The sequence below is a fragment of the Anabrus simplex genome, chromosome 5 (assembly GCF_040414725.1).
Source record: "Anabrus simplex isolate iqAnaSimp1 chromosome 5, ASM4041472v1, whole genome shotgun sequence".
NCBI classification, from domain to species: domain Eukaryota; kingdom Metazoa; phylum Arthropoda; class Insecta; order Orthoptera; family Tettigoniidae; genus Anabrus; species Anabrus simplex.
Window position 1 is genome coordinate 97,141,519 of NC_090269.1, and position 21,774 is coordinate 97,163,292.

The 21,774-nt window shown below is 38.1% G+C and overlaps 1 protein-coding gene across 6 annotated transcripts in view; it reads right to left on the minus strand.

The window, feature by feature from the left end:
- AlaRS-m (alanine--tRNA ligase, mitochondrial) overlaps positions 1 to 21,774 on the minus strand; it is a 202,115-nt gene that overhangs the window by 121,080 nt on the left and 59,261 nt on the right. For all 6 annotated transcript variants that reach the window (XR_011018257.1, XM_067147031.2, XM_067147030.2 and 3 more), the window contains one exon: positions 20,444 to 20,638. Coding sequence is in view for 5 of the 6 variants with exons in the window: in XM_067147031.2 (XP_067003132.2) it covers positions 20,444 to 20,638 (195 nt within the window). In the remaining variant the exon portion in view is untranslated. The remainder of the gene's footprint in view (positions 1 to 20,443; positions 20,639 to 21,774) is intronic.

The window sequence follows — 21,774 nt, forward strand, 5'->3', positions numbered from 1 at the left end:
TCTTCTGATGGCGCAGAGCGAAGTTCTCTGCGAAACGTAAAGAATTTCACATTATTTTCTTGACATGGCATAAGCCCAAAAGCCTATATCATTTCTATGATGATGCTTGTTGTTTAAAGGGACCTAACATCCAGGTCATCGGCCCCCTAACGGAACGAAATAAGACACAATGTAATGATAATTTAAGTCCAAAATCATCCACTGACCAGAATTCAAAATGTGATGATGAAGAATGCATGGATGAATATGAATTTAAGACAATCAGTGGATATCAATCAAGAAATTTTCTGAAGAATCAAATTAGGATGGCAGGCATTTGGATGATATTCAACCGTCTTCAAATCCAACATGTCAGTAAACCTAAAGAAGCAAGTTCATGACCAATGCATTCTCCCTGTCATGACCTACGGCTGTGAGACCTAGACAATGAATGAATTCACTAAACGGAAACTAAGAAATGCCTAGAGAGGAATGGAGAGGTCTATGCTTGGGTTTACCAGAAGAAATAGAAAGAAGCCCCATGACATAAGAGCAGTCACAAATGTTGTTGACATCATAACGAGAATTTCAACCTTGAAGTGGCAACGGGCAGGGCATGTGGCCCGAAGAAGGGATGACAGATGGACCAAGGTTGTTCTCGAATGGAGCCCAAGAGATAAATTGAGACAGCGAGGAAGGCCGCTGGACTGCTGGGACAAAGACAATGCCAGAGTTAATTGGCAAAACATCGCTCAAGATCGCTGGAAGTGGAAACAAGTCCTAAATACTTCTAAACTCCTAAAGACTTCAAGAGGCCACATCAATTATTAATAGAACTGGCTGATTGTGAGATTGTGAGTGGATACAACCCACAATGCCCCACCTTCTCAAAAACTATCTGAAAACTGACCAACAGACTGCTTCTAAAGCACATTCTTGAAACGATGATGCTTGATGTCTAAAGGGGTCCAAAATTCAGGTAAATGGCCCCTCATAATGCTACTTATTGCTAGTAAAGTAGAACCATAGTATTTGTCATATTGCAGTACTAATCCAAAGTAGCGTAGACTTGCGGTATTCCACACATTATGGTACTACTCACAAGTATCGTATGTCGCACAGATAATGCAGACCTATGATGTTCCTCACATAATGGCGCCACTCATAAGCAACACAAACCCATGGCGTTCCTCACATAGGTGTACTAATCACAGGCGCCGGCATTCCCGCGGTGTTCCTCACATAGTGGGTACTAATCACAGGCAATGCAGACTCACAGTTTTGCTCATATAGTGGTACTAATCACAGGTACTGTAAACCCACAGTGAAGCCACTCTCTGCTGCTACTAATCACAAACCTATCGTGTACCTATGGTATTATTTACAAGTACTGTAATAAATCTCATTGTAGACCATATTGGACATCAGATTATGAACATTAAAATAAGAATAATAGTTTACACCACCTTTCCAATACTTATCTTTCCTTATATTTAGGATATAAACATTACAACAGGTGTTGTAAGTTGGGACATGTTTCGCTTAATTGTCGTAAGCATCATCAGCCGAAATAAATCTTAGCCTAAAGTTAGGTCAGGCCCCCAAACCTAGTGTCCTTAAAATATATGGTACCCTAAGATTCAACATTTACATTAAAGAAAATCAAATAGGCTTAAAACTCGTGTGAAAAACATAGAATGTTCATCATGGCTAAGAGGGAAAAAACACACAATCGTGTTGATAGAGGTTAAAAACATAAAGTACAATACAGAGCTGGTAGTGAAATAATTAAAATCATATAGGATATCATTGCTACCAGTCAGTCAATCAGAATGTTCATACTTAAAACTATTGTGAAAACATATAAGAATGTTCATCATGACTAAGAGAAAAACACGCAATCGTGTTGCCAGAGGTTAAAAACATAAGGTACACCATACAGCTGGTAGTGAAGTGATTAAAATCATGGCTACCAGTCGGTTAATAAGAATCTTCATACATAACAAAAAATGATTATTATATTCTTTTGAATGAAGAAGGTAATTAGAATTGTTAACTAATTAAATCTCATTCTTGCATAGACACGTGAGTCGGGTATGAGAAATCACATACTGTAGTTGACATGGAGTAGTAACACTTCAAATAGGATTGATCATGCCTGAAGCTGCTTATAGGTAGAGGCCAATATCCTGTTCCTTTAAAACAATGGTTAAAGCCGAAAACAGGTGTCTTCTCTTTTACTGGGAGTTCAAGATCAAAAACGTAGAAAATAAGATGCAATGTGCATTAAACTGAAGTCTGAAAAATGGAAAAAGGAAAAAGATGTACTCAATGCCTTGAAAATAGGGTGTTCAAAATGAGAGTCTAAGATCGCTTACCTGTTATGTTGGAAGAACGTTGACTGGTCACATTAGCCGCTCGAGGGGGTCTGGTAAACGTCTGCCCGTTGCTTCGTGTGTTGTATCGGTGTGCTTGCTTGGGTGGGGAGCAAGTCGGGAGGGGAGGGGTAGGCACAACAATGAGAGCGTACGAAGTAGGCGGTGGAGTTATATTATGGGCAGGGGGTAAGGTGGAATCTGTTATTACGACCGGAGGGATATTTAAAGGTTTATAATTTAAGATTTTTGTGAAAATGTTATGATTTATATTAAAAGTAGTGAGTAACTTGGGGACTTGTTCAATTAACGGGCTGTTGTTCTTGGGGACATCATTCAAATTATTATTATTATTATTATTATTATTATTATTATTATTATTATTATTATTATTATTATTATTATTATTATTATTATTATTTTGGATGCGCTTGAGAACGGTTGACTGTTGAGAGAGCTCTTGCATTATTGTAGTGATTAAGTAGTGAAAACCTATTGAAATAGCTAAATTTTGTGTATATCTGATTCATTTAGTGCTGTTTATATAGTGGTGTTTACTGCTTGTTGGTAGACATTGGGAGTAGTGATATTTATTCAAATTTTGTAACACGTAATTCAGTTGGTCTTCAGTAAATTACGTTTTCTAGGTTAAGTACGCTAGCTAGGTGTACCTTGTTTCGAATTTAGGTTTAGGAAATACTTTAGGTAATAATATTAACTTTAAAAATATTTGTAAATATCTGTAGGTTCGTTGGTTATACTTACAAAGGCAGATTATCCTAAGGAATAGTACCGTAACTTCTGCACAACTTCTCCGGTATTTCGTATAGATATCCGTTCAAACTATCGCGAAGGTAATAATTTACTACATTAAAAAACACGATACGCCTGTAAACTTCCGTTTAAAAAGAAGTGAAAGAGATTACACGGTAATAGTTAACAGTCGTATTGTTATTGATTATTGTCGCTCCTCATATTCAAATATTGCATTGTTGGCTACAGTCGTGAACAAAGGGTGTTGTGTAGTCAAGTAAATATAAATAAAAATCAGCTGACCTTGTATTCCATTCATTTGTACTTCTGAGTAGGTAGTTAAAGCATCCGCAATTTATATTTCGCTCCCTCGATCTTTCAGTATTTATGAGCGGTTAGCTAATAATAATAAAGTTCATATATCCCAGTAATTGCAATTCAAGTCCCTGGAGTAGTAGTAGTAGTAGTTTTAATAGAAATATTTGAGAAATTATTGTAGAAAACCTCGTTCAGTAGGCCTAATTAAGGACACTTTTATTCTCCGTCCCATGGAGTAGGGAAAATAATAGTAATCCACCAGCTCTAAAAATCACATAACCACATTTCAGTAGAATTGTAGTGACGATAAGGTATAATATATTAGATAGTATCTTGCCAGTTATATTCGTGTTTTTCTTCGTGTACGGCAATCCTTTCGATACTTAAGCATTTAACCAAACGCAGTGTAGTGTAGTGTAGTGTAGTGTAGATACATTGTAGTATAGATACAGTACATTTAGATAGTGCCGTATCTTGCCTACTATATTCGTGTGTTATTTTTAGTGTGTATCTATTAGACCGTAATACTAATAATAATTTGTCTAAGCATTTAGCTTCGTTGGTAATCTTTGAGTACAGTAGTTCTTGCAAATTTCATTTCTGTTGTGCTTAGTTTAGTGACCGGTACGGTACCGGTATCGTAATTAGGATACGTCTGAAAGTAGTTTAAAATTACTGTAGTGTACTGTACAGTAGTATACGAGTAATATCCTATTAGAATTTAGTGTGATTATTTTATTATTGTAAAATATTTGTGTAGTACTGGTGTAGTAGAGGTATCCATAGAAACTCTTACTAAAATATTGTTGAAATTAGGATAGGCTTAATTGCAGTTTGGAACTGTGTAGCTCTTGTGTAGGCTATTACTTTCGATATTCAGTAATTAACAGCAGTTTTTATCCTGTCAGGGGTTGTAGGATATAAAAAAAATAGAGCACGACAAAGTAGTATTGTACTGTAGTCGTATATTAATTACCTTATTGTTGTGTACTATCCCAGACAATATATCCCTCCGTTCATTTACTTTTTGCAAATAAGTTATTTTATTTTTAATTTAATTTCCCCCCCCCCCCGTAAAGAATGGCTAAGGAGCGCGAGTGTACTTACTGTCGGTGTGGCGAGGCATTGAGGGGTATGAGGGAGGAGTTGGAAAGTTTGAGGGAGATAATTAGGATTCTCACAGAAGACAGGAAGGAAGATAGGACTCCCTCAAACAATGTACAGGTTACAGTAGGTGTACAAGAGGGAGGAGAAGGAAATGGAGGAGTTGTAGAAGACAGGTGGTCTAATGTTCTAAGGGGAAGGAGATTGCAGGCTAAGGGCTCTATTCAGGATCAGAATTCAGGACAGGTGTCTGTGCAAAATCGGTACGAGTCACCCCAGGTAGAACAACAGAGGGAAGATGAGGGACAGGGAACTGTTGCTGAGATGTGTGGAAGTAGGAGGAAGGGAAAAGGTAGGAAAGGAAAATGTAGTTTAGAGGATAGGAAAAGACAGGTGGAACAGGGTCATGGGAAGGAGAAAAGGGAGGAGGAAGTAGCTTCTGCAGCTATCAGGAAAGATAGGGCTGACCAGGAGGGGAGGGGGTCAAATGAGGAGGGTAGGGTTGACGCTCTGGTCATGGGGGATTCCATCGTTAGACACGTGGGGAAAGTGTGTGGAGGAAAGGGTACCAGGGTAGAGTGTTATCCAGGAATTAGGTTGAGGCAGATGTTGAGGAAAGTAGAAGAGAGGGAGGAGGGGAAGGTGAAGGTGGTAGTGTTTCACGTTGGTACCAACAACGTAAGGCAAGCTGATATAAGTACCAACATAGTTGGAGATGTGTGGGATCTGGTAAATGCAGCACGGGTGAAGTTTAAGAAAGCGGAGATTGTTATTAGTGGAATACTGTGTAGAAGGGATACTGACTGGAGGGTGATTGGGGATTTAAATGAGACTATGGAGTGGGTATGTGGGAAACTGGGAGTGAAATTTCTAGATCCTAATGGGTGGGTAGGAGATAGGGATCTGCGCTCAGATGGCCTTCATTTAAACCGCAGTGGTACGTATAAGTTAGGAAATTTGTTTGGAAGGGTAATAGGGAGGTACATTCAGGGAAACGGGATGGCCTAGGGAGCGGTGATAAGGGAACAGGGAACTGGAAATCAAGTAGGGATGACATAAAATTGTTAGTGTTGAACTGTAGAAGTATTGTAAGGAAAGGAATAGAATTAAGTAATTTAATAGATATATATTTACCAGATATTGTAATGGGAGTTGAATCATGGCTAAGAAATGATATAATGGATGCAGAAATTTTCTCACGGCACTGGAGTGTGTATCGTAGAGATAGGATTGGAAGGGTGGGAGGGGGAGTGTTCATTCTGGTGAAAGAAGAATTTGTAAGCTACGAAAAAGTTAAAGATGAGACACATGACATTCTAGGTGTAAGGCTCATTTCTAAAGATAATAGGCAACTTGATATATTTGGAGTGTACAGATCGGGAAAGGGTAGCACTGACGCGGATTCGGAATTATTTGATAGGATAGTCAGCCATGTGGGAAACGACATGGAAAGAAATGTGATTGTAGCGGGAGATATGAATTTGCCAGATGTCAATTGGGAAGGAAATGTGAACGACAAGAAGCATGACCAACAAATGGCAAATAAGTTAATATGGGAAAGACAGCTGATTCAGAAAGTGATGGAACCAACCAGAGGGAAAAATATCCTGGATGTCGTGCTGATAAAACCAGATGAGCTCTATACGGAAACTGAAGTAATAGATGGTATTAGTGATCATGAAGCTGTTTTTGTGGTAGTTAAAAATAAATGTGATAGAAAGGAAGGTCTTAAAAGTAGGACTGTTAGCCAGTACCATATGGCTGATAAAGCAGGCATGAGGCAGTTTCTAAAAAGTAACTATGATCGATGAAAAACGGTAAATAAAAATGTAAACAGACTCTGGGATGGGTTTAAAGAAATTGTTGAGGAATGTGAAAACAGGTTTGTACCTTTAAGGGTGGTAAGGAATGGTAAAGACCCACCTTATTATAATAGAGAAATAAAGAGACTAAGAAGGAGGTGCAGACTGGAAAGAAATAGAGTTAGAAATGGCTGTGGAAGTAAGGAGAAATTGAAGGAACTTACTAGAAAATTGAATCTAGCAAAGAAGGCAGCTAAGGATAACATGATGGCAAGCATAATTGGCAGTCATACGAATTTTAGTGAAAAATGGAAGGGTATGTATAGGTATTTTAAGGCAGAAACAGGTTCCAAGAAGGACATTCCAGGAATAATTAATGAACAAGGGGAGTGTGTATGTGAGGATCTTCAAAAGGCAGAAGTATTCAGTCAGCAGTATGTAAAGATTGTTGGTTACAAGGATAATGTCAAGATAGAGGAGGAGACTAAGGCCAAAGAAGTAATAAAATTTACATATGATAACAATGACATTTACAATAAGATACAAAAGTTGAAAACTAGAAAAGCGGCTGGAATTGATGAGATTTCTGGGGATATACTAAAGACAATGGGTTGGGATATAGTACCATATCTGAAGTACTTATCTGATTATTGTTTGGTCGGAGGAGCTATACCAGATGAATGGAGAGTTGCTATAGTAGCTCCTGTGTATAAAGGAAAGGGTGATAGACATAAAGCTGAAAATTACAGGCCAGTAAGTTTGACATGCATTGTATGTAAGCTTTGGGAAGGCATTCTTTCTGATTATATTAGACATGTTTGTGAAATTAATAACTGGTTCGATAGAAGGCAATTCGGTTTTAGAAAAGGTTATTCCACTGAAGCTCAACTTGTAGGATTCCAGCAAGATATAGCAGATGTCTTGGATTCTGGAGGTCAAATGGACTGTATCGCGATTGACCTGTCTAAAGCATTTGATAGGGTGGATCATGGGAGACTACTGGCAAAAATGAGTGCAATTGGACTAGACAAAAGAGTGACCGAATGGGTTGCTATATTTCTAGAAAATAGATCTCAGAGAATTAGAGTAGGTGAAGCTTTATCTGACCCTGTAATAATTAAGAGGGGAATTCCTCAAGGCAGTATTATCGGACCTTTATGTTTTCTTATATATATAAATGATATGAGTAAAGGAGTGGAATCGGAGGTAAGGCTTTTTGCGGATGATGTTATTCTCTATAGAGTGATAAATAAGTTACAAGATTGTGAGCAACTGCAACGTGACCTCGAAAATGTTGTGAGATGGACAGCAGGCAATGGTATGTTGATAAACGGGGTTAAAAGTCAGGTTGTGAGTTTCACAAATAGGAAAAGTCCTCTCAGTTTGAATTACTGCGTTGATGGGGTGAAAGTTCCTTTTGGGGATCATTGTAAGTATCTAGGTGTTAATATAAGGAAAGATCTTCATTGGGGTAATCACATAAATGGGATTGTAAATAAAGGGTACAGATCTCTGCACATGGTTATGAAGGTGTTTAGGGGTTGTAGTAAGGATGTAAAGGAGAGGGCATATAAGTCTCTGGTAAGACCCCAACTAGAGTATGGTTCCAGTGTATGGGACCCTCACCAGGATTACCTGATTCAAGAACTGGAAAAAATCCAAAAGCAGCTCGATTTGTTCTGGGTGATTTCCGACAAAAGAGTAGCGTTACAAAAATGTTGCAATGTTTGGGTTGGGAAGAATTGAAAGAAAGAAGAAGAGCTGCTCGACTAAGTGGTATGTTCCGAGCTGTCAGCGGAGAGATGGCGTGGAATGACATTAGTAGACGAATAAGTTTGAATGGCGTTTATAAAAGTAGGAAAGATCACAATATGAAGATAAAGTTGGAATTCAAGAGGACAAACTGGGGCAAATATTCATTTATAGGAAGGGGAGTTAGGGATTGGAATAACTTACCAAGGGAGATGTTCAATAAATTTCCAATTTCTTTGAAATCATTTAGGAAAAGGCTAGGAAAGCAACAGATAGGGAATCTGCCACCTGGGCGACTGCCCTAAATGCAGATCGGTATTGATTGATTGATTGATTATTATTATTTAGTTTTCTTTGGAAGATAGCTAGATTGGTTCTGATCAGTAAAGGGAAAACTGGAGGTTACAGACCTCTATGTATGCTGGACACTGCCGGGAAAGGTTTAGAGAAGCTAATACAGCCGAGAATAATAGCAGCAGTCCGATTAGCTGGCGACCTATCTGACCAGCAACATGGATTTTGCAGAGGTCACTCAATGCTAGATGCTGTGAAGGAAGTGGTGAAGACAGCACAACGAGCTCAAATGGGTAATCATTACTCTAGAAAGCTGACGCTTCTTGTGACTCTAGATGTTAAAAATGCTTTCAACTCGGCAGATGGAGTGATATTTTGGGAGCTCTACAAGAAACTTTCAAGCTACCAGAATATCTCATGTATATACTGCAAGACTATTTGAAAGACCGTACATTGTTATACGACACGGAAGATGGTCAGAGAAGAAAACAGCTCACAGCTGGTGCAGCGCAAGGCTCAATTCTTGGATCACACCTTTCAAATATCATGTATGAAGGTTTGTTACGGCTGGAGATGCCAGAAGATGTAAACTTGTGGGTTATGCTGATGATGTGGCTGCTCTGATAGTAACCTGTAACCTAGAGCTGGCTCAATTTAACTGAATCAGGTGATGCGACGTGTTAAAGAATGGATGATAAATAACAAGTTAGAACTCGCAGATCAGAAAACAGAAATTGTCCTCCTGATGAGGAAAAGGATTAATACTGTTGTACCGATGCAGATTGGGCAGATAGCCATATAAACAACTAGGAGCACAAAATATCTTGGTGTAATGCTTGATACTAAGCTTACATATTGGGACCACATCCAACGGGTAACAGAAAAGGCAGCGAAAACCATGACTGCACTGAGTAGACTCATGGGAAATATCAAAGGGCCGAAATCTAGTAAAAGGCGGCTTCTCATGTCAACTGTCCAATCGATACTGCTATACAGTTCAGAAATCTGGGCAGAATCGTTAAAAATTGCAAAATATCGGACAAGAATTGCGGCTGTACAACGGAGAACAGCTTTACGAATTGCTTACACATATCGTACAGTATCAGAACCTGCGATTCTAGTAGTAGCAGCAGTAGCTCCTATTAACTTGTTGGCTTTCGAAAGACAAGAAATTTGGCTCACACAAGAAGAGCTAGGAAGGAAGAGGGCAAAAGCTTTGCCTCTTAGTCGCAGAAAGCAACGATGGCAAACAAGATGGGAAGATGATTCTAGAGCTAAATGGACAAAAAGACTGATACCTTCTCTGGGCATATGGGTTGACCGAAATCATGGTGAAGTGAACTACTATCTCACACAGTTCTTGACCGGTCATGGATACTTCCGAAAATGTCTTCATAGACTAGGGCTAGCAACTAGTCCGGTGTGCATATACTGCGGTGATATCGATGACGTGTTACATACTTTTTTTGTGTGTGTTCATTGGCTGCCACAAAGAAGATGCTTAGAAGTTATGCAGGAAGAACTGACGCCAGAAGGGATCATGTCAGTAATGCTACGAAGTCAAGAATCTTGGGACCAGGTGGCAGTCTACGTAGAAAATATTCTGCGTCAGAAGAAGAAGGACCTGGATGATTATGACAGGACAGAAAGAAAAGCAGAAGAAGGAAGATGAAGCACAAGATGCATTAAGCATGACATCCGTCCTGAAGTAATGCGAGAGCGGTTTCCAGGGCGGAGATAAACGTCGTGGGAAAAGGGAGTGTGGTTTTTAATGGGTAAGAATCTCCACACACTTGTTGAGTGCGGACCCTCACAAGCGTATTATGAAAGATTTTCCACACTCCCTTGCAAAAAAAAATTATTATTATTATTATTATTATTATTATTATTATTATTATTATTATTATTATTATTAAAATATTGATCAAAAAAATTTAAGTATTTTCCAATCCAGTCATTAAGCTGCTTTTATTTACATATTTAATAATGTGGAGGTCCTGATCAATTGTAGAATAATTGTGGCCAGAATCCCTCATGTGGTTGCTTATAGCAAAGTATTTTTTATGCTTTAAGGCATTATAATGTTCCAAGTATCTAGTTCTAAAACTATGGCCAGTTTGCCCGATATAAGAAAATTCACACTGCGGGTATTTAAGTCTGTAAATACCAGAGTTCGAAAATTGGTCCTGAAAAGTATTTACCGAGTTGGAATTAAAGAATATGTTCCGATTAGTGTTGCGGGTTCGGTAGGCAATTCTGATATTATGCTTCTTAAACGGGTTAGTAATGCTGTATATTGCCAGGTTAGTGAAATGAAGATGGCAATGTTTATTCTTTTGGGCTTATCTGGACTTAAATCTGTAGCATTTTTTGATTTGATTTTACCAATAATCTTATTGATCAGGTTAAGTTTATAGCCGTTAAGTTTTGCTAGTTCTTTTATGTACAGTAGAAGTCTGCAATAGCGTGTACGGCATATAACGAGAACTCCGTTATAGCGACAATATCTTTCTGTCCCTTCAAAATTCCTATATTAAACTGTGTGTCGTCCTTCGGTTACAACGAGTGACCGAACACTGATGCATCCGTTATTACGAGCGATTAAACGCAGGCGATTTTTTCCGTTCCAGATATCATGCACCCCAGCGATTATATTGCACGCGATCGATTACCTTCGGTATCGTATCCTCCTTATGTCCCCTAGCAAGTTTTTTCGTTGACATTCGAAGGCAATTTCGGAGTCGATTAGAAATACCCGTCGACTGCTGTTCCGTGAAGAAAATTCGAAATGAAAGAGGACAATTTCACAATAAATGCGTAAATAACGTTAACTCGTTGAAAGTACAGGCTGACTAAATGACCGCTTAATTTTAAGGCTAAATACCGCAATTTAGTAAGAATTGGATACACCTCGAGGTATGGTAGAGTGCATAATTGATTTCAGAGGTTAGTTTGTATTTTCTCACGTCTGGATAAATTACGGAAAAGCTATTATGAACATTTATAGCGAGAAGGTTATAATTTCTCTACTGGCGCTTGAAGTGTGTTTTCATCATACGTATAATATGGATAAGTTAGGATAGGTGATGCTGTTTGAATAAGAAAACTGAAACGTTTGCTACAAAATGCGATCCATCATCTTCGGAACAGTATAGAGCGTATAGTCAAATACAGTAGAGACAATACGCGACACTTACGGATTTAGCCTTGTTAAAATGGGAGACAATTGGACGGTGGCGCTCCTAGTGTCTTGACCTGAAAAGTCGCGCTAAATTCAAATATCAATGGAAATGCAAATACGAAAATGGATAAATAAATTACGTCTAGAAAGAAAGTTTTATTGAGATATTAACTTCGAAGTTGCTAAAGCAATTCGGGATAAATGAAATGAAGAATTATTTAAAAGGTTATTATTTAAAGACTGAAATTAGACATATAAACAAGATGTGAAATGGACTGCTGTGAAATGGCTTGATCTTTCATTTATGCATTACTTTTTAGGCTTTAGCATTCCTGCCTGAACTATTACGATTAGATTTGTCTTTTTTCTCATTAAAAAAGCACTGTATCATCACATTAAGACACTTGTCAAAAATATCAGCACATTCCTTACACACATGATGCATTGAATTAACATTTAAAAGCTGGACAATTTTCCTCTTAACATGAAGCCTCCTAACAGAAAGAAAATCTATAAAATCCTGTCTTTAATCTGGGAAGAGGGATAAAAGAAAGGAAAGTATGAAAATGTTGTCGATAGTAATGCTTTGAGGAATATTTTCGTACAATTAGAGTAAAAATGTAACATACCCTTGGCTGTATAGTCGAGGATTTTTAAAGTCGCTGACTTGGAAATGATCTGAACAGATCTTATAATTCTTATATAAGCGTAACGTCCCTTCTTTCTTGTACACTTTATCCAAATCACTTTTGTGACATTTCAAAACCCACAGATCACACCTACACCAACACATCGGTATTGACGGTTAACTGCTGCACTATACAATAAAATACGCATATCATATTTTAAGCCAGTTAAAATATGGGTCGAGCAGGTCAGAAGATTATGAAGTACTATAAAAATATCTTTGTCCCTGGAGGAATATATATGCGAACACAATATTACTTACATTTTCTTGTCACGAGGCAAACGGAAGAAAGACCGCGCATTCCTCTCTAACTCATAGTTACTGCAGCCAAACACAGCACATACCTTTCCCCTCATGTTGAGAGGAGATATCAAGGAATGACACACGCTACTATTTAATTACGTCAACTCACTGAAAACACATAAATAACACCAAAAACTTCACACACAAATACACCTGCTCTTATGACAGAATCAGTAGTTCTCAGGTCTACCCGCTAGAGAGAGCTCTAATAGCTGTCCCTCGATATCTCGCTGAGTGTCGCGCATTGTCTCCACTGTATTTGATATAGTTTTCTCACTGTGTGCATTAGCGAGCTCTCTTGTTGACATTCGAAGGCAATGTTGGAGTCGATTAGTAATACCTGTCGACCACTATTCTAAAAAAAAAAAAAAAAGAGGGTAACACTTTTTCGTAATAAATGCGTAAATAACGAGGCCGATAGCAGTTGTTAACTCGTTAAAATTAAGAATGAGGTAAACGATATCTTAATTTTAATGTTACGTACGGAAATTAAGTAAGAACGTGATACATCTCAAGATATGACAGAGTACGTCACTGATTTCAGAGGATAGTTCATATCTTCTCGCGTCTAGTTAAATTTTGGAAAAGCTATTTACATGTAAATTTATAGCGAGGAGGTTATCATTTCTCTACGTGTGTTTCAACTATGTTTTCATGATACATATACGGTTACGTTAGGTGACGCCGTTTGAAGAAGAAAACGGAAGTGTTTGCCACAGAAACCTCTGGAGTGATACCGAATCTCTCCTAATCCAAGACGACGTTTTTTCTCTCTCAGAATCTCATGCGAGAACTCAAGGGTTGCCTTGCATTCGTGGCCTAACAGTAAGTTAATGGATACCACTGGCACCTACCGCGGTAACTACACTGCTTCTTTTCACCCCCGCACGTGCACGCATACACAAAACTCGTTGATAATAAACGACCGCCTCTCAACAACATAGGGCCGATTGCAGAAACGATGACTAATTTTAAGCCTTAGTCATCGTCTACCTAAACAACATCTAAATCGTTCACGATCTTCCATTGCATAAACAATGTTCAGTCGATGTTTAACTAGACATCCCTTAAAGTTTCAATTTTGGTTTGAAAATGGAGACTGAAGTATCTCATGCAACTCTTTGCTTGTCGCAACCAATGAAATTCGTCGGTGCGCGCGCCGAACGCCAGTCAGCTGTTTGTCTTCCTACACATTACTCAAATATGGCTGAGCATAACTTGCCCACAGATAAGAGTATCGCTTTCGGTGGAAATTAAATCTCATAATATTATTGACACTAAAGCGACACGCCACCGTACGGGGAAGTGTAGCTTTCATTATAGCGTTGTTACAGTGAGTGTAATCTACTCATAAATACGGTAGCTTCGACGAAGGGAAAATAAGCAATAGTAATGTGTAACCGAGTGTGTTGTACGGGCCATATAGATGTAGCTTGCATTCTGGAGATCGTAGGTTCGAAACGCATCATCGACAGCCGTGAAGATTGTTTTCCGTAGTTTCCCTATTTTTACACTAGGCACATCTACTTGGGCTGTTATTATGGCCACGGCTCTTCTTCCCCAGTCCTCTGTAAACGATAATCACAACCACTTGCCTTTTCCTATCTGATAGTTGCCGAAAACTTATACTAATATATATTTATTATATATGAATCCCATACAACCTAATTTTAGTTTTCACTGTTATGTGTGTTTACTTGGCAGTAAATATATGTGAATCCCTCCCGGTTGATGTATGTGACAGCCCTCAGACGATCGGGACACGTAATTCTGTTATGTATGTAGTCGAAGTGACCTATAATTCCATGGAAATTACCCCATGTACATAATAAAATATATCGGTTGTATTCAAGTTGACAGTTACCGGACTGTCACTTTGTCAGTCTCAAGAAACTAGTCTTTCGTAAAGCGAAACCTTATTTTATGATTATCTCCCCGTGCATGTCAAACGAATAGCTGCGAATTAGCAGCGGGCGACCCGCAGAGAGGCCGTCGGACTAACTTTTCTTCCTGGAATCGTCACAACATGATAATAAAAATTACATATTTCATGGTACATAACCTCTGATTGTGATTCACTCCTCTCATATGAGGTTAAACAGTGCTCTCGGCAGTGTTTAAATATGACCGGTTGAACATCGGTTTTAGACAGTGTCTAAGTGATAAATAACGTCTCTGCAATGCGGCAGCCATGCTTAGACATTGTTTAACCGTAGACATTGTCTAAATACCGTTTCTGCAATCGGCCCATAGATTCTAACATTAAATTCACCCTCGAATCAGAACACAACCAAACTCTTAAATTTCTAGACTTAACTATCACTAGACATCCTTCTTCTTTATCTTACAAAATATTCAGAAAACCAACCCAAACAGCAACCACAATACCACAAGATTCTTCGCACCTTCAAGCACATAAACGCGCTACTTATAACAGCTTAATTTTTCGTGCCTTCAACACCCCTACGTCTAAAAAAGATTTAAATAATGAATTGAACACCATCCGTAACATCGCTAAATTCAATGGCTTTAACAACTCCTTCATAAACCGTATCATCAATAAATTCAAACACCGTCCTAAAACCACGTTATCTAAAGACATAACAAAACCAACTACATTTTCCACTTTCACTTTCACTCAAGATGCTTATAAAATAACTAATGTTTTAAAAAACACAACATGAAAATTTCTTTTAGAACTAACAATAGAAATTTTGATATTTTACACAACTCTAAATCACTAAATAAATCTAATGCTTTTTCTAAATCTGGAGTATACAGATTCAAATGTAACAACTGCAGCTCCTCCTACATCGGACAAACCGGCCGCAACTTCAATATCAGATACTCTGAACATATCAACGCCATTAAATACAACAGATTTTCCGCCATAGGACAACACATACAAGACTCCAAGCATAATTTCACCAATATTGAAAAAGACATGAAAATACTTAAAATCATTAACAAAGGCCCCCTCTTAAACACTACTGAAAATTGCTCTATTCACCTTGACCAATACTTCAACCCTAATTTCAATTTAAACGACATTTCTGAAAAACCCAACATCCTTTTCGACTTCCTAATTCTTCTTCTCAAAAATTCTAAATTTCAAAACTCCAATTCTATTTTCCATGCCTTACAAAGTTCCTACCCACATTTTCTACCTCCAATAACCGACCCTCCTAACCGACCCTAACCAACCCCTCCTTCATTCCCCTATCTTACCCTTCTTCAACCCCGTTTAACTTCAATCTCTTTTATTCTTCTCGTATTCCACTATTCCTCTTCCTCTATTAATTTATTCTATCTTTTCTGTTCACTTAAAAAAAAAAAAAAAAAAAACAACTACAATGCCACCTTCATTTCGATTCTTCTCATTCAAGTTTAACTCTTGCCTTGCGCTGACTTTGACTACTTCAATCACGACCTGAATTTTTTACATTTTAAAAAATAGCGCACTGTGCATATATGTTTTCATTTGTTTCTGGTATTGCGCTTTTTACTATATTTTTTTCACGTCAACTGTTCCAAAAATTCTACAGGATCATAATTACTTATTCAATTATATTGAATTATATTATATGTATCTATATATACTTACATTCCTGCGACTGAAGCAAATACTGGATCATTAAGCTATTCTTCATTTTACGTTGGCGTTTGAAACCACAGTGCCTGATATTGATTATATCGCGCTGATCACCGGGAGCTGGCAAGTTATTTCAATTGATCTACTCATCTTCAGCTTCAGCACGTTTATGCATCTTCATATGTGTTCGATTGTGTAATGACTGTGCCTGAGTGTATACAAGCTAGCTCATTTAACCATTCTCCGTTTTTCATAAACATTATAAGACTTTGCCTAACACTGCGTGTGCCATACTGCTGTTCAGAAAATTATGCACTGTTTCTTTTAAGTGACTTACATTTTACTTCTTCTGAATTTTACAGTGTCTACCCCCGTCATTTTTATATTGCCTCTTCTACTGATCCGGAGTGAACTTGATCTTTTATTAACGTTTTTCCTATGCATTGTTTTTCATGTTTTAATCGGCTGATGATGACCTGAACTAGGTTCGAAACCGGTACCACTTCTACTTATTATTAAATAAGAATGTAATCACTGCATTTCTTATTCTTTTGTATTGAATAGGTTGAACCTCTTTATTTATTATTTCAATTTTAACTGTCTTTAATATACACCGCTAGCCACGACAACCGATTGTACAGTGCCTGTGAGTAACGTCACTGGATCTCGGGAAATAGTGAAGAGAGAAAGAATGACGTTCTATTAGCCTCTACAAAAACATTTCTCAAATCTGCAGAATGGTATCAAAACATGCAAGCCTTCGAATTCTTAGACAGGCCGACTACTCAGTGGAAGAGTTATAACGCGTCTATTGTTCTTGACGCTTAGTAAAATAAAGTTTTATAGACAGCAGGAATATTTTCGTGATGGATAGTCGTATTGTAAAGATACGTGGAAAAGGTATTGCCGGCAAATTTTCAACGGGTTCTCGTCGATGTTATGATGCCAATTTTAAGTTAATGGTTATTAAACTTTGGAAAATGTAAAGTAATTGTGCAGACGCAAGAAAATACGGCATAGGCCTAACTAAAGCCAATATTTGGCGTTAGCGTGAAGACAAAGAGCTAAAAGAAATGTGTACTGTACAACAAATGCATTCAGTGATCCGCAACAAGGACGCTTTGAAGAAGTCGAAAATGAAATTGTGAGGAATGTGCAGGAAAATCGCAAGGGCGGAATGGGCATACCGTGGCACAATAAACTCGTTCGTTGACTTTCAACGTCCGCGATTAGGCCTGTACATCGCTAGGCGGCAAGCAAGTTGTGCGTGTAGTGGTAGCCGGTTATATCTGATGCTGAGTAAAAGTAACAGTTTTATAAACAGCAAGAATAATTTCCTGATGGATCGTCGTGTTGTAGAGCCGCATGGAATAGGTATTGCCGGCAAATTTTCAACGGGTTCCCTTCGGTATTATTATGCCAATTATAAGTTAATGGCCGTTAAACCCATGGAAATAAAGAATAATTGTGCAGCCGTAAAAAAAATTACGGCATGACAGAAGCCAATGTTCAGCGTCTAAAAATAGTCTGAAATGCGTAGGCCTACTGTACAACAAAGGCATTCATATGATTCTACAAAATACCTTTTGAGCCCGATTTAAATTTTTTGAAGGAAAAAGTGGGGATTGTCTTGGATTCAGAGAAGTACAGTACTATATTTTTTTCGGAATGAAATTAAACATACACTTTCACGTAGTATCAGATTTCAAAAAATAACAAGTAAGCCATAATGTGGATATCATCAGCGGAAACGCAAGTTTTGAACAAACTGATTGGCGTTTCATACCGAATTTTAATGTGTATGGGTTTTTTCCGACTTTTATACAAAAATCGGATATAATGACAATCCGCTATAGCGAGTAAATTTTTCGCTGTTGTGAATTCTCGCTATAACGGACTTCTACTGTATTCAAACTCAATGCCCGATAAACTAAACTGTAAAAAGTTGCTTGTTTATGAGATTGAGGGTGTAAAGATTCATTCTTTATTGTCAAAGGAGCAGCGGAGGGCTTTCTGTAAATTTGGAAAATAAAATTATCATTGGCTCTGGTCAAGGTTAAGTCCAAGAAGTTTAAAGACTTGTTGATTTCGTCTTCTTTAGTAAACCTGATATTGTAGTCAACGTCATTTAGGGTCTTTAAAATGTTATCACTATTATTGCAGTGTGTGTCGATGATGGCAAATGTGTCATCGACGTATCTTAGCCAAAGCTGTAAACCATTGATTTTATTTATTATCTTGTTAGTCTCAAGGTGATCCATAAATATGTTTGCATGGATTCCAGATAATACCAATATAATGGTCTGTTATTGGACATTATAAATTTTCCAGCTAACTCATTCTTGGTTGCCTGCATTTCGCCCTCGTGGACTGTTGAAGAGTATTTACCATGCACTAATTGAAAGCCACCTGAATTACGTGATTCATATCTGGGCATGTTGCAGTACAGAACAATTTGGAAAGATCAGTATCTTACAGAAAACAGCACTGAAAATACTCTTCAACTTACCCACCTTAACACCAACCATGAAGGTCTACCAGTATTGTAATGTGCTATCACTAGATGGTCTTCGTAAAAAAAGCTTCAGCTATTATGTTGTATAAATTGAAAAATGGACAAACTCATTCAAGCACACTTTGCAACGTGAATTCTGATATACAATCATATAGTACAAGAGGATCTACCAAAATTCACTGTAAATCATCAAAGTCTACTGAGTATGGCACTAATTCTTTATGGCATTTCTCCGCAAAGTTTTTCAATAGCCTTCCTGAGCATATTCGAGAAGCCGCTAACTTACCCATCTTTAAAACTAAGCTTGTGAATTTTCTAAAAGTAAAAATGCCAAGCCTATACAGTACTGATTTAATATACTATATCACTGCTGTTCATATTTGGTTTCTATCACTAGGGTACCTTAATATTATTATTATTATTATTTTTATTATTATTCATTGTACAGTATATTATATTTCTGTCCTAGAAGCTGATGTTCTCAAATCTCACCTTTGTTGCCAAATGTAATTAATATTATTACTGTATTTTTGCGAATAATCCCTGCACCCTAACTTGAGGAAGGCTGATTTTGAAAAAAAATGCCAAGATTGAGTCAAATAAAACTTGCACCCCAATTTCGTATCTCAATTTTTTTTAAAAAAATATGCAGGTATTATTCACGTAAATACGGTATTATTCACTGTACAGTATATTATATTTTTGTCCTAGAAGATGATGTTCTCAAATCTCATCTTTGTTGCCAAATGTAATTAATTGTACTGCACCATTATGAGCCTTGGCTCAGGTGCCTCTTTTGAATTTTTTTTTTTAAGTTGGGCTCATCAGTTGGTACTTAGCACACCTACCAAGATGCAAGGCTAGTGCATACCGTGGAGGCCACTGCATAGGCTACTTGAAGCCACCAGCAGTGCCAATGCATTATGAGACACTATGTCTCATTTCCAAAAATTGATGCCTGCCTGGCCATCAGATGATATAGATGTTGATTCCCACGGAAAACCATCTTCAGGGCTGCCAACCACAGGGTTCGAATACATTATCCTCCGGAATGCAAGCTCACAGCTGCACACCTCTAACCGCACGACCAACTCACTCGCTAGCAAGAGAAAGAGAAGACAAGGACAACGATGAAAACACGAATGGACAAGAACAAACTCTGCATCCTGACACACTGCCGTCTTCAAATAAAGGGTCTCTCTTTATACCAATTCCAGTTGTTCTACATTCTTCTCAGCATCAGACCAAAACAGCTATAACAGAATCAATATATTGGTGCACCAAGTGCAAGAGGGTTAATAAAAGCTTTTACAATTCGTATTAGACTCTATTGGCAGCTCAGGACACTTGTAGACATAATCACACAAATGGTGCAACATACAGTATAGACATTATACTACCAATTTTAGTATGGACACAGTTATGTGGATAGGTTACCTAGGAGAATAATGGACTCTGTTATGGAGGGTAAGAGAAGTAGAGGTAGACAAAGACGATGATGGTTAGACTCAGTCTAACGATTTAAAGATAACAGGTATAGAACTAAATGAGGCCACAACACTAGTTGCAAATCGAAGATTGTGGTGACATTTAGTAAATTCACAGCAGCTTGCAGACTGAACGCTGAAAGGCATAACAGTCTTACAATGATAATGTATGTATGTATGTATGTATGTATGTATGTATGTACAGTTATGTATATTTTGGTGTCCAGTAGGTTAAATGGCTAGAGATTTTTTGTGGATAACATCACGAATCTCACAAAATTAGATAAAATCAAATCATACCTATTGTACTGTATGAAGACAAGATTCCAGATCTCAGTCAGATCATCATGGCCTTGGTTCACCCTGGATGCTGCTCCACAACGTCCTTCAATGTGATCAAAGTGAATCTCGGTGCAAGGGCCACATGGTCCACTAGAACCCATTTCCCATAAGTTGTCAGAACAGCCAAAAGGAAGGATGTGGTCTGGTGATACCCTGCGAAATTCAATAGCACAAGAGTTAGAGCACCAAAAACGTCCTCAAAAGTACGAAGTCATATGCAAGGTAATTCAGCTAAGAAGCATTTTGAAATAACAAATCTATTTTACCAGTCACTACTGAAGATTTTAAAAATACAGTATTACCCCACTTTTACATTTTTCAAGGAACCCAAGGAATACTGGTGTGAACGGGGAGGGGGGAGTGTAAATTGTGGGGGAAAACTTATATATGTAAAAGCGCTCTGGAAAATGACGTAAATGGTCCACAAATGCATATTAATTTATAGTGTATTTTAATCTTAGTCCTATTACAGTACTTACCTCAAATAAAGGTCCAATGTAAATAACTGTTGACACTACACTGCCTTTGTAATTCTGCTCATCCAATGACTACGAGAAGGGTACCAGCAGGTAGTTAAAATATTGTGTAATACTGTTTTAATCTGGTTATCTTTCTTAGAATGGCTATAGAATTATCAAACACACAATAAATTTTCTTTCTCTGTTAATGATATAATATAAAAAAATTAATTTGCTGGGTAGGCAACCCATCATGCATTTTGCATAAATTTGTTGGGTAGGCAACCCACTCATCAGAGTTTGTCATGCGGTTTGTGTAGCTTCCTCTGATATTTGTAACCCGCTAGTTTTCTCTATGTGTTACATAAAATCAGCTTCATGGTCCGTATCGCACTTCAATAGATTCACAATTAAGTACACTGACTGACAGAGCAAATGCAACACCAAGAAGGAGTGGTCAGACCTTTATGCCAATTGCAGGGTAGACTGACGTCACTGAGGTATGCTCATGATGTGAAATGCGCCGCTGTGCTGCGCACGTAGCGAACGATAAATGGGACACGGCGTTGGCGAATGGCCCACTTCGTACCGTGATTTCTCAGCCGACAGTCATTGTAGAACGTGTTGTCGTGTGCCACAGGACACGTGTATAGCTAAGAATGCCAGGCCGCCGTCAACGGAGGCATTTCCAGCAGACAGACGACTTTACGAGGGGTATGGTGATCGGGCTGAGAAGGGCAGGTAGGTCGCTTCGTCAAATCGCAGCCGATACCCATAGGGATGTGTCCACGGTGCAGCGCCTGTGGCGAAGATGGTTGGCGCAGGGACATG